Source organism: Girardinichthys multiradiatus, chromosome 8, assembly GCF_021462225.1.
Source record: "Girardinichthys multiradiatus isolate DD_20200921_A chromosome 8, DD_fGirMul_XY1, whole genome shotgun sequence".
NCBI classification, from domain to species: Eukaryota; Metazoa; Chordata; class Actinopteri; order Cyprinodontiformes; family Goodeidae; genus Girardinichthys; species Girardinichthys multiradiatus.
Window position 1 is genome coordinate 41,396,386 of NC_061801.1, and position 12,407 is coordinate 41,408,792.

Genomic DNA, 12,407 nt, shown 5'->3' on the forward strand with positions numbered 1-12,407 from the left:
TTTGGGAAAATTTGCTGATTTATTGGTGTATTTCTAGTACTTCTGTGTAAAATGTTTGTAAAAAGTTTTTCTTCTGCCAGGACCTGATTGAGCTCCACCTCACCTACTGCAACAATCTATCGTCTCGCAGCCTGAAAACACTCACCAGCTTCCGTGAGACGTTGGTTTCGCTCAGTCTGTTCGGCTGCAACAACATCTTCCACAGGAAGGGAGCCCCGCTCGCCTGCACCGAAGACACAGAGGACGAAGACGAGGACGATGAGATCCCTGCTTCTCCGCAGACCTTGGAGACAGACTTTAGCTTCCAGGGATTTAACCGCCTCAGGCTGCTCAACCTGGGCGGCCTACATGAAGACGTGGAAGCTGAGAACCTGCTCAAACCCCTGAGGTCCATCACCTCTTTGGATCTGTCGAATGTACATTTACACGGAACAGCTTTTCTCACTCAGTGGAGGGACAGACTGGCCTCTCTTGTTCTCTACAATGTGGACCAGTCAGAGGAACTGGTCAGTACAGTGTTGGAGCTGGTTAACCTCAGGTAAGATGCTTCTGTATAAGCTCGAGATATTATGAGTAGGTGGAAGGGTCTAAATATGAAAAATCCTTTAATTTTGAGTTCAGATTTAGGAAATTTATAAATTTTTCTGGTTTTGGATTAAATTATCTTCTTCAACTTCATCTTAAACAAATCCATTAGTTTAGGTGTCCCACGGGGAACAGTACTTGGGCCCCTTTTTGTTTCTCTTGGATGCAGTTGCTTCTTCACACGTAGCCGCTCAGTACCAGTTTTAGTTTTAGTACCTGAAGATCTGATGGATCCCACAGCTTCATCTTCTGACAGAGTTCTGAACTTCATCATAATTACTTTTACCGCTCTGTTTGCAGTCTGAGTGCAAATATGTTCTGAAAGATGGGTCAGAAAGACCAGACTCGTAACCGTGTTCTGAGGATAATTTCATAAATTCCCACTGTGTGATTCTTAGTGATTCAACACTTAGTTTTTTTTAAACAGTTATCCAAATTTCCCAAATATAATCACGAGAAGTAATTGGTTGAACTATATTCTAATTTCTTCTTAGTTTTTTTATGTCTTATGTTTGGAAAATCATTTGAAATCTTCTCTATTTTATTCTTACAGGCGTTTGTGAGGCTTTAATAAGCAGAATTAGCTTCTTAAACACATTCCACAGAAAGCAGTCGGGAAAAGCTTTTGAAATATCTAGCCTTACTTACTTAATTAGGTGTATGAATGAGTGTGTGCATGGTTGTTTGTGTGTTGCCCTGCGATGGACTGGTGACCTGTCCAGGGTGAACCCCGCCTCTCGCCCATAGACTGCTGGAGATAGGCACCAGCTCCCCCACGACCCACTATGGAAGAAGTGGTAGAAAATGACTGACTGACTTTCTATTTAACAAGGAATGTCCCATTGGGGTATGATGCTTCTTCCAGGAAGATAGGTCAATATGAGCTGCAACATTTTAAACATAAATTCATGGGCTGAGAAACACAAAGTTAAAGTCAAAGTTCCTTCTTTCCAGCCAAATTTTAACAAGTTGTGAGGGTCATGTAGAGTAAAGAAGGGTTTGTTAAGAGCCTTTAGGTTTATAGTTAAGTTCTAATAGAGGAGATTGAATTAATGACAGTTTTGAATTCAAACACTGACTGTGAAATTGAATTACAATATTCCTCCAGTACTTAGAATTAAGGGTCAGAATTAAGGACTTATCGCTTAACTTTCCAACTTTCCTCAACCAGGACAGAGTCAGGATGTAGAGCGATCCTGGGTGTTTGTGGTGGGACTGTTGTGTGAAATGCTGCAGATGTATAGAGTGTAGTGAAAGCTGAGTGGCTCACAGCTGTGGAAGATAGCAGGAGAAACAATGTAATTACTTACGATGAGCGATAATAGTCTAAAAAAAGTTTTTTTTTAATTTACCACATTCCAGCCATTTTTTTAAAGGTCCTGTGTGTCACCTAGAGTTTAGATGGGTCTATTCAACAACTTGCAGTGTTTCCGTTGAGGTCAGATGGAGGGGAATCATCAGATAGTTTTAGATCAGAGCGCTGCTTATACAATAAACATCACAATGTCTTCCTGGATTGTTTAGAGTTCAGTGTCATAACTGAAGGGTCAGCTTTCAGCTCTCAAACTAAATCATCAGTTATGGGGTACCTCAGGGATGAGTACCTGGCCCTGTTGGTTTTTCATTTAGATGCTTCCCCTCAGTGAACCATACTTATCAAGACAATTTGTACCCAGATGAGATTCAGCTGTAAATCTCTGGGACCTGAAGATCTATGATCCTGGGTTTACACGCTGCGATTGTTGTGGGAAAAGGTTCCTGACAAATGGGATATAACGAAAAAAGGATCCCTAGGCCATGGAAAATATTAGAAAATGAAACTATGCTTTTTTCATATATATCTCCTAACTAGTTTAAATAGACCTGAGAAACTTTTTATGCTCGTTTTAGAAGACGTTCTCTATTCTTTACCCTCATTTTCACTTTTGACGTTTGAAGAATGCTGTGAGAATCAAGTCATGGTTTGTAGTTTAACATCTACGCTTCACAGCCTTGGTGTGTTTGAATAGGAAATCCCACACTAAGCAATAGAAAGACATCCTGAGTTATTAAAAGAAACCAGATCAGCCTGTCCATTCAACTCCTGAAAGCCTGCAGCTTGATTTCTACTACAGGTTGATGTCATGCTTCATCAAACCTGCTCCAGATGGTTAAAAACTCCTGGTTTTAAAATACAAACATCAGATATTTATTTATTTCAGTACTTTGTACTTTATCTGATAAACATTTAGAATTAAAAGCTAATTCTTTTTTGTGTTTATTTTTTTGAAAACAGTTTAAATTAGTGAGCACCATATTGAGGCTCTTCTATGTGTTCTCCTCTGGGTTCTTCTCCAGACATCTGGATATTTCCCGGGAGAGCAGACGGAATACGAAGTTTAAGATGACCAGGAAGATCCTGACCGTCATCGTTCAGCGTCTGGTCAATCTGGTCTCCCTGGACATCTCGGGTCACATAATGCTGGACAACTGCACGGTGCCCCACTTTGAGGAAGCTATGGGCCGTCCCAGGTGGAGATCCATCTGACTGTCGGATAAATCAGATTTTATTTTCCATCACATAACAAATGTTGGTCTTTTCTCCTAGTTCTGAACCCTGTAAAAGCAGCATCTACCCGTTCCAGGAGCTGAAGAGGCCGCTCCAGTTTCTGGGCCTGTATGACACCACCCTGTGCAATGTGACCCACATCCCTGCATATAAGGTACCGCTCAGCTGCTCTAAAGAGGGCTGAAGGGTTCACTGATAATTGACCTTTAGAACCGTTCCTTAAATTGTTGCTTCCTGGTTTCAGACTTCCCCGGACAATTGCCTAGAATATCATGTTTTAGAGTTTAAAACTTCCTATGAATCCAGAAAAAAACAGGGTACAATCCAGAAAAATGCACCTTAAAATAAGCAACTAGGATAAAATCAGGGGGTAAATTGTGGTTTACACCAAGACAAAAACTGGATAAAATGAATGAAATGAATGAAAGTGACATTAAATCAGCAGAAATTCTCTTAAAACCAACAGTAAATTCAGGATATGTTTAAATTAAAACCAGGAAACTGGAATAAAACCAGACTGAAACCAGGATAAAATCAGGACAAATAAAAAATTAAATCCATGCTAATAATTGTAGAAAACCAAGAAAACATCAGGATAAATTTGGGATGAAATCAGGGTAAATTCAAAATAAAACGAGGATGGAACTAATATCAGAATAAATGTTTATCTATTCATTGATTATCGCCATGAAACATCTGGATAAAACCAGGAAGAAATCACGACTAATATCAGCTGAAACCGGGATAAATGTGGTGTAAAATCACGATTAGTTTGGGATAAATATTCGTGGTTATTTGCTCTCCTGGGAAGACTGGCAGCAAAGTTTTCCAGGAATAATCTTTCTCCCTGCGACCTCTCAGGTAACCGGATCAAAAAACGAGGACCAGGTTCTGAATGCCATAGAAGCGTACACAGAGTTTCGTCCGGAGCTCGCCCACAGAGCCATCAACCAGCTGTTTGACATCGCCCGGATACAACACTGCAGCCAGCTGCTGCGAGCCCTACAGGTTGGACCCGGGACTCGGACGTCTGATTTCCACTTTCATCCGTGCCTCAGGTCCTCATAGTTTCTGCTCTTTGCTAACAGCTCGTCATCGCAGCTCTGAAGTGCCATAAGTATGATAAGAGCATCCAGGTGACGGGCAGCGCGGCTCTGTTCTACCTGACCAACACGGAATACCGCAGCGACCAGAGCGTGCGGTTACGCCGGGAGGTCATTCAGGTGGTGTTGAACGGGATGGAGCAGTACCAGGAGGTCACTGTAAGTCATCTGTGGGGGAATTAACCCACATGGTTCTGTTTGGTAGGAAACATGTGGCTTCATTGAGGTGATATCTTCCAATCTGCTGAAATCTGCTAATGTCTTCCTGTTGAAACATCTCCGTTTTCCTGCTTCAGGTCCAGAGAAACTGCTGCTTGACTCTGTGCAACTTCAGTATTCCAGAAGAGCTGGAGTTCCAGTACAGCCGGGTCAACCAGCTGCTCCTGAAAATCCTGGAGCCCGCCCGGCAGGACGAGTCCATCCAGAGGATCGCCGTTCACCTCTGCAACGCTTTGGTCTGCCAGGTGGACAACCACCACAAGGAGGCTGTGGGGAAGATGGGATTCGTCAAGGTAACTCCACCTGGATCACCGTGCCTCTTTATAATCCCAGGAGGATCTAACGTGGTGGGTTCCAGAGAGACAGAAATTCACAGGATGAAGTTAAATTTGATAGAAACATTCCTGTTCTCATCAAAGTAGACTAGAACATTTCAGAATAAAGGTTGAGGGATGCTGCTGCGTGAGAAGACATCCTTCCTGCCTCGACTTTGTTCTTTGATCCTTAGGAAGAACTTAGAAGATCATTTTGTTTTAAGCTAAACTGACAGAGATACACCCGTATTTTGAAGGATATCTCTTAGCTTTATTTTGAAAGTCCAAGTTAAGACATCTTCCTGCTGGAAGAACTACCGAGTCACTGGTTGCTATGGTGATTCCCACCCTTCAGCACCAATCCGTAGCAGAATCCGCCTCAAGCTTTCGCCGTGTGAATACTAAAATCCATATGAAAGAGATTCCTGAACCAAGAGTCAGAACCTTGTGGGTCCACCCATGTAAATGTGCTTACTTGTACCCATAGTGTTTCTGTAGCAGATCTGACAGTTTGAACAAAACCTTCAGGTCCAGTTTCTCCAGAACCATTCAGAGCTGAAATCTACTGGGTTTCTGGAAAAGTGTGAATAATTTTGACATGGAAAATGTTTTGGAACCCGTTGACTCCTCTAATGTTTCTGACCGGTGAAGCTTCTGGTGAAAAATGACAGCGGGTCAGGTGACTTGGATCTGGGGTGGGAGGTGAAGGTCAAAGGGTAGTTGGTCCAATTTTCTGTAAGATTCTTCAAAACTTAAAGCGAGAAACTTTATTGGAAGTTTTATGATTAGAAACTGGAGCAAACATTTTAAACAGCCGCATGTCAGTAAATTAGAATATTTTATTTGGCTCTTCTTTACTTCAAGAATGAAATTCGTAAATAAATTCGTTCCTCTTAGAGGGTTAGTTAGATAAAACTCCTTTTTCTGATAATCCTGCTAATTCTGGCTTTTAGCAAATGTAAAAACGAATTTTCTCAGTAAATTTGAGTTTTACATCAAAGCGATCCGAACTTATTTCTAATGCAAAAACGTGATGTAACGGCCTACACAAATCACGGGGCTTATTGCTAAAGAGGATGTTCATAGATTGCTGTATCCAAGTATATTAATGGAAGGTTTAGTGGGGGGAAAAAGTGTTTAGGAAACTGATAAAATATATAAAAAGTTTGAATTAAATTTCTGAAATAAATGTATTAATTTACTGAGATGTATTTGTTGTAGATTTGAGGGATCCAACTCTTCATTTTGGGGAATAAACCCCGCTTTTCACTTTTTAATATTGTGACACCCACAGAGATACAGTTGGTCTGACATGAAGAACAGACTAGTCTTTAGCTGTGCTTGAATGAATGTTTTACTCCTTCTCAGACCATGCTGAATTTAATTCAGAAGAAGCTTCAGGATCGAACGGTGAGTTTTCATCTTATTATCTAACATCCACAGCTTGTTTGTCTGGGAATCCTGTGTTAAAGATGGTTTTGGATGTTTGATTCGCCACAGTGTGACCAGGTCATGGAGTTCTCCTGGAGCGCCCTCTGGAACATCACCGACGAGACACCTGACAACTGTCAGATGTTCCTCACCTGTCGTGGGATGAGTCTCTTCCTGGAGTGTCTGGAGGTAAGTCCTCACATCTCTTCTGACTAAAACCTGACTTACCTGCTTCAAGGAAGTTTCCTAAACAGGGATGATGTGGAGTATTTCTGAGCAGTCAGTGTCTTACCTGCTGCAGGTATCAGGTCAGATTGTCTCTTCATGTTCTAATGGTTAAACTGATGGCTCTGCAGGAGTTTCCAGATAAGCAGGAGCTTCACCGCAACATGCTGGGGCTTCTGGGAAATGTTGCCGAGGTGAAATCTCTGAGGCCACAGCTGCTCACGCCACAGTTCATCACTGTGTTCAGGTGAGAAACTCAGGTTACCTGGATCAGCGGTGTGATTCAGGTACCCAGAAACCTTCCCTAAAAAAGGCCTGAGTGATGCGAGGAGGTATCTGAGGAGGCTCTGAACGTTGCTCACAGTTTTATCCTGTTTCCCTGCTGCTGTTTGATGCAGTAACCTGCTGGAGAGCAAAGCGGACGGGATCGAGGTGTCGTACAACGCCTGTGGCGTCCTGTCACACATCATGTTCGACGGTCCTGAGGTTTGGACGATGGACGAGCCGAGAAGAGACGCCGTGATGGACAGAATGTGGGAGGCCATCCAGAGCTGGGACGTCAGCTCACGCCGTAACATCAACTACAGGTGATGGTTGTTAGTGTTGTTCAATCATTGGTGATGAAGCATCAGGGTGGTGTTACCCCAGCTGTTAGCCCGTCTCACACAGCAGGGGTTAAAATCAGGTTCTACCTGTTGACCCGTTCAGAGATGAGGCTGAAGGTCAGAAGATTATATGACGGAGGCCAGTTAGACCAGAAGGTTTAAAGCAGGTATTTTATTCATCCATCCATCTATCCATCCATACAACCGTCTGTCCGTTCGTGCAGAGATCCACTGGTTATCACCTGTTAAAGTATTGTAATATATATATATATATATGTAAGTATTGTATTGGAATATACTTTAGAGGAGTGAAGTGTGGAAGTCCTGGATCTGTAATAGAAACTTGCAGGCCTCTCTGTCCAGAACCATGTTTCTGTTTCTTGTTCCTGAGTTTTAAAAATTGTTCTTGCAGGTCATTTGAGCCGATCCTTCGCCTGCTTCCTCAAAGCATCGCTCCCGTCAGTCAGCACTGGGCCACGTGGGCTCTCTACAACCTGGTGTCGGTTTACCGTGAGTATCTGCAGGGTTTCACTCCATCAGCTACCAACAGAACCGCTGTCAGGTGGACTCTGTTAAACATATTGCTGCTAACAAACCAAAAGATTTGTGATGCTAGGAAGATTTAGACTTAGGACAAAAAGCAACAGTTGCTTCATCATAAATGTCTCTTTAATGATTTCCTTGATATCTACAACATGTGTTTGTCTTCTGGTTGAGATCTACTTATATTGTGCATGTGACTCATTCTGTGGATTAATTTTGGTCTGTTCTTATCTACAGCGAGTAAATATTGTCCGCTGCTGATAAAGGAAGGTGGAGTTAGTCTTTTGGAGAAGGTTCTTGAACTGGAGAGTTCCCAACCAGAGACCAAGGACATGGCGAGGTGAGCCAGACTCTTTTTAGTTTTACTGTTAGGCTCTACTCACTCTTCTACAACAACGGTGTTATCCTCATAAAGGCATAAAGATGAATCAGTAGCATCTGTCCCAAGGTCTTACTTTCTGTTACTGTCAGACATCCTGAAGCTTCAGGTTTTCCTGCCTTGATCTGCAGAGTCAGCTGCTGTTGACATATTTATAACAAGTGCAGCAGAGTTCACTAAGCAGTTTAAGACTTCAATAAAACATAAAACCTGCTGTAAAGTTCATTTTATATCTGTGATATTTTTCTGTAAGAAACAAACTCTCTCAAACCTTTGGGACGAAAGTGAAACTGCACAGTACTCATAAAACCTTTGATGCCCTTTGACCTTTTTCACGTCACATTTTCATGTCTCACAACCAGAAACACAGAGTAGGAAACAAGGCAAGAGGAAGGAATGAATTCTGGGATTTAATGTTTTTGCAAATAAAAATCTGAAAATTTTAATCCAACAAGACCAACTGGTCCCAGAAGGAAAAAGAGTCCAGCTGTGTGTATAAATCCAGCTGAACACGTCCCAGGGATGGACAAATTGACCCAACAGAACTTTACAGGAACTTCACACAAAAATTAGATGAAAGTAACAAAGTTTGTGATACAGATGGAAACATTTATCTCTAAATCTGGAAGTTGAACAGGCTTCGTTCTGACCTGGCCAGGCAGAATCTTCTTGCTGGTTCTGCTTTTCTTTGGACTCTCAGAACCCAGCTGCTCACAAGGATGCAGCAGGGGCAAGAAATGATCTGGCATTTATGAAGGAAAGACCAGAAAGGAACTATTGTTGAAAGAATCTTTGTCGCAAGCGATGTAGCAGCAACCATGTGGAAAAAGATCAGATGAAACCAAACCAAACTGGACCTTTCAGGACCAGAAACGAAACATGGGGAGGAAAACTAGCACTGCGCATCGCCCACATCATCCCTATAGTGAAACATGGTGGTGGCAGCGTCATGCTGTGGGATTGCTTTTCTTCAGGAGAAACAGGGAAGCTGGTCAGAGTTGATGGGAAAATGGAAGGAGCTAAATCCAGGACAGTCCTGGAAGAAAACCTGAGACTGGGCTGGAGGTCCACCTTCCAGCAGGAGAACCACCCTGAACATACAGCCAGAGATACAATAGGATAGTTTAGACCAAAGAATATTGATGTGTTACAATGGCCTAGTCAAAGTCCAGACCTAAATTCAACTGGGAATATTTGGCAAGACTTGATAATTAATGATCACAGATGTTCTCCATCCAATCTGACTAAGCTTGAGATGTTTTACAAAGAAGAATGATGAAACATGTTCAGTCTGTAGATGTTTAAAGCTACATGGACCACAGGGGTGAATATAAATGCAAGCCGCACTTTTCAGATGTATTGTTTTTGTTAGAGATGTTGAAAACCATGTTTAATTGAACTTTCTTTGCTGCTCTTTCACACAAAATCCTTTATAGTCGGTGTTTGAAACGTGACAACATGTGAAAAGGTTCTGTTTATTCTTCTGTTTTCCAGGAAAGTCATGGAGCAGTGTGAGACCTTCAAAGAGGACCCGATGGAGACGAATAACGGACAGGAGGTAAACTACGGACAGAGAGGCTGACACCACTGGAACCAGAACTCCCAGTAAACACATCTGAAGCTAACCAACCTGAGGAACCTCCTGCTGCCGTCAACACCAGGGTTAATCGTGTGCATTCTCTAAATTTTTCCTCGTTTCGTAGAGCAGAACGTGTCCTGGACTAAACCTGAATGTGTGACACATCATAGGAGCTACGATGTTTAGTTGGGAGGGGGCTGCACATCTCTTCAGCTGGGTTGGGGGACTGTTCTCTGTGTGTGTGTGTGTGTGTGTGTGTGTGTGTGTGTGTGTGTGTGTGTGTGTGTGTGTGTGTGTGTGTGTGTGTGGAGGATTTAGCAACACAGATACATTGTTCTCAGATGGGACGTCCCTTCTCTGTTAACACCTCTGGACTATCCCAGACCGCCATCGGAGGCCTCGGCTCGCGGCGGCCCGGCTCGTGATCGACGAATATTATCGGATCTGCGGTCCAGCTGCTGGTGGCCCGGTGTCGGACTCGTTTGTTAAATATGTAAATATTCAGTGTGGGTCTCATCCTTTTACTGTGTGGATGTTTTATAATAAGGCTGTAAACACTCATGACTTCATTCTGTATTTAAATCTAACTGATCTGCTGTCAGCGCTGAGAATCAAAACATGGCTACACCCAACAGTTCTGGATCTGTCCCAGATGATCTTCTACCTGTCCCTCTTTTCTCCACCTTCCGCTGATTATGGAGGTAAAAACACCTGAAATCAGATAAATTACCTAAAACCCAGGAGCCAGATGAACAAAGGCACAAGGTGCCCAGTTTGTGTTGGATTCATACATTTGCTCTGATGTTTCATGAATTTCTGGAATTGTGACATTTAAATCCGATGAACTGGTCCGATTTCCATCTGAGCCATCAGAGGAGGCAGAAAACTCAGATGTACGCAGCAGCTGAGAGGAACCACAGAAGGTTCTCCTTAAGTATTAAAGGAGGTTTTTTTAATTTGTGTCTCAGATCTCAAACAGAACAAAGACCGCAGAATCGAAACCATCAGTCCAACCAATGAGGAGCAGCTTCCTCTCCAGCTATGGGAGTAATCAGAACCGCTGAGTGGACTGAATGCTCAGATCGCACAAAATAAATGATTGGAAGTTCAGTGAATCAAAACAGGCCAACGAAATCTGTAAAATGAAGGAAAAACGAAACATTATGAAGCAGAACACTGGACCAGACATTCCGGGTCAATCTTAACTTCTGTATATTTCACCAGGTCAGAACCATCATCACACTCTAAACTGAACATTCTGTGGGAAAATCTGTAAAAATCCTGAAATTTAAACTGAGAAAAACTGGAAAATGATAACTGGGTCAGGTAAGGTCCAACGTTCTGTGACCCGGTTAAACTCTGAACACTGGTTCTGCTGAGAAGGATGGCTAGACTATGTAGGTCCAAATAAAGCTAAGTTTACTCACTTCTTCAGTTTGACTCGGAGAACAGCCGCTTTTTTGAAGCCTTCTCACTTGGAAAGATGGCAGAAATATCGGAATAATCCAGAATCTTTGGGAATAAGATGAATCTGTATGGAAAGATGGAACCCAGTTTGTTGTTCAATCTGAAATAATGTTTCTGATGAATAACCATGATCGTCATTGTGTTTTCAGCTCAGGTTGTTGGAGCTCAGTGATTTGTCTCCATCTCGGTTCAGTTCTTAGAACTTTATTTTAGAGTTTTATTTTGAGTCGGGTTCTTCTCGGTTCCATCCTCTAAAATCTGCCAGGATTTCCTCCAGGATCATTGAAGCAACCTTTCATCTTGTTTTCTTCCCTCTGGGAGGAAAATGTTGTATTTCTGATTAATTCCCGTTGAGCATCACTGATGTTTTCAACCTGTTTCTGGTTCTGGCCATGATGGCTTTACTCTCTGACCTTCCTGGTTCTGATGTGCAGTTTTTCTCTGATTTACTCCATTCTGACGGCTTCATTTGAGTTTCGGTTCCTCCTCGCAGTCATGAATGTCTCAGCCGGGCTTCTTATTGATCCGATTTCTGGTTTAGAACTCTGATTAGGTGTTAAGAGCTCCCATGATCAATCATTTCTGTTCTAGAGACCTGTGCAGTATTTGGACACAAATTGTCTCCAGAAGAAGATGAGGAGCATTTTCACCCTCCTGTTCGTCTGATTTGAATGTTTTAGTTAGTTTTTGTTTGAAGCTGAACAGAAAACTCGACTGTTTTTGATTATTTATGAAAATAAAAACCTGCTCCAGTCTCATTCAAACTTTTATCTGAAGATGTTTCTGTTAACATTGATTTCTTCTCTTACTGCTGAAGAGTTTCATCTGAAATGGAGTGAAGAGCAAACGGTTCCATTCTGTTGATCTCAGTAGCTTTATGACTATAATGTAAAAATATGAATAAGCAATAAACATGGAGTGGTTAAATGAGCCGGTGTTAGACTCTTTATATTTAACAGAGAGAGGAATAAGAGAAACAATGAATAAATTACAGCCACAAATATTTTCTAAAAATAAACTGAACTGCAGGATTTAAAGTTTTATTCCAAAGCTAACTTTTATAAATAGAAGCTTCCAGACAGACATTAACTCTTGATATATTTTGGTAGGGTTTGTTTTCTGTTTTTAACAACATAATTTATTATTTTAAAACAAATCTTTGCTGGGAACATTTCTGCTGAAAAGGAAATGTTATTCATCAAAAACATGTTTAATTTTTTACATCTGAATGTTCACCGCTAGATGGCAGTATAATATTCTCATTTTAGTTTTCATCTCATTGAGTTTCTTGTCTGAATCAACTCCAGCTTCCTCTGAAATCAGAAATCCAACTAGCGAGGTTGTGCACCAACCATGACATCAAAATCCAATATGGCTCCCAGCTGTAGAAACAGGGCAATCATTGCTAC

The 12,407-nt window shown here is 41.9% G+C and overlaps 1 protein-coding gene across 2 annotated transcripts in view; it reads left to right on the top strand.

Moving 5' to 3' along the window:
- zer1 (zyg-11 related, cell cycle regulator) overlaps nucleotides 1-11,928 on the top strand; it is an 18,560-nt gene extending 6,632 nt beyond the window's left edge. For both annotated transcript variants that reach the window (XM_047372060.1, XM_047372059.1), the window contains exons 4-16: nucleotides 81-538; nucleotides 2,923-3,096; nucleotides 3,173-3,287; nucleotides 3,995-4,141; nucleotides 4,222-4,395; nucleotides 4,533-4,748; nucleotides 6,138-6,179; nucleotides 6,270-6,389; nucleotides 6,557-6,672; nucleotides 6,824-7,012; nucleotides 7,443-7,540; nucleotides 7,811-7,913; nucleotides 9,447-11,928. In XM_047372060.1, the coding sequence (XP_047228016.1) occupies nucleotides 81-538; nucleotides 2,923-3,096; nucleotides 3,173-3,287; nucleotides 3,995-4,141; nucleotides 4,222-4,395; nucleotides 4,533-4,748; nucleotides 6,138-6,179; nucleotides 6,270-6,389; nucleotides 6,557-6,672; nucleotides 6,824-7,012; nucleotides 7,443-7,540; nucleotides 7,811-7,913; nucleotides 9,447-9,534 (2,040 nt within the window). In that variant the 3' untranslated portion in view covers nucleotides 9,535-11,928. The remainder of the gene's footprint in view (nucleotides 1-80; nucleotides 539-2,922; nucleotides 3,097-3,172; nucleotides 3,288-3,994; nucleotides 4,142-4,221; nucleotides 4,396-4,532; nucleotides 4,749-6,137; nucleotides 6,180-6,269; nucleotides 6,390-6,556; nucleotides 6,673-6,823; nucleotides 7,013-7,442; nucleotides 7,541-7,810; nucleotides 7,914-9,446) is intronic.
- The last annotated feature ends 479 nt before the right edge of the window (nucleotides 11,929-12,407 follow it).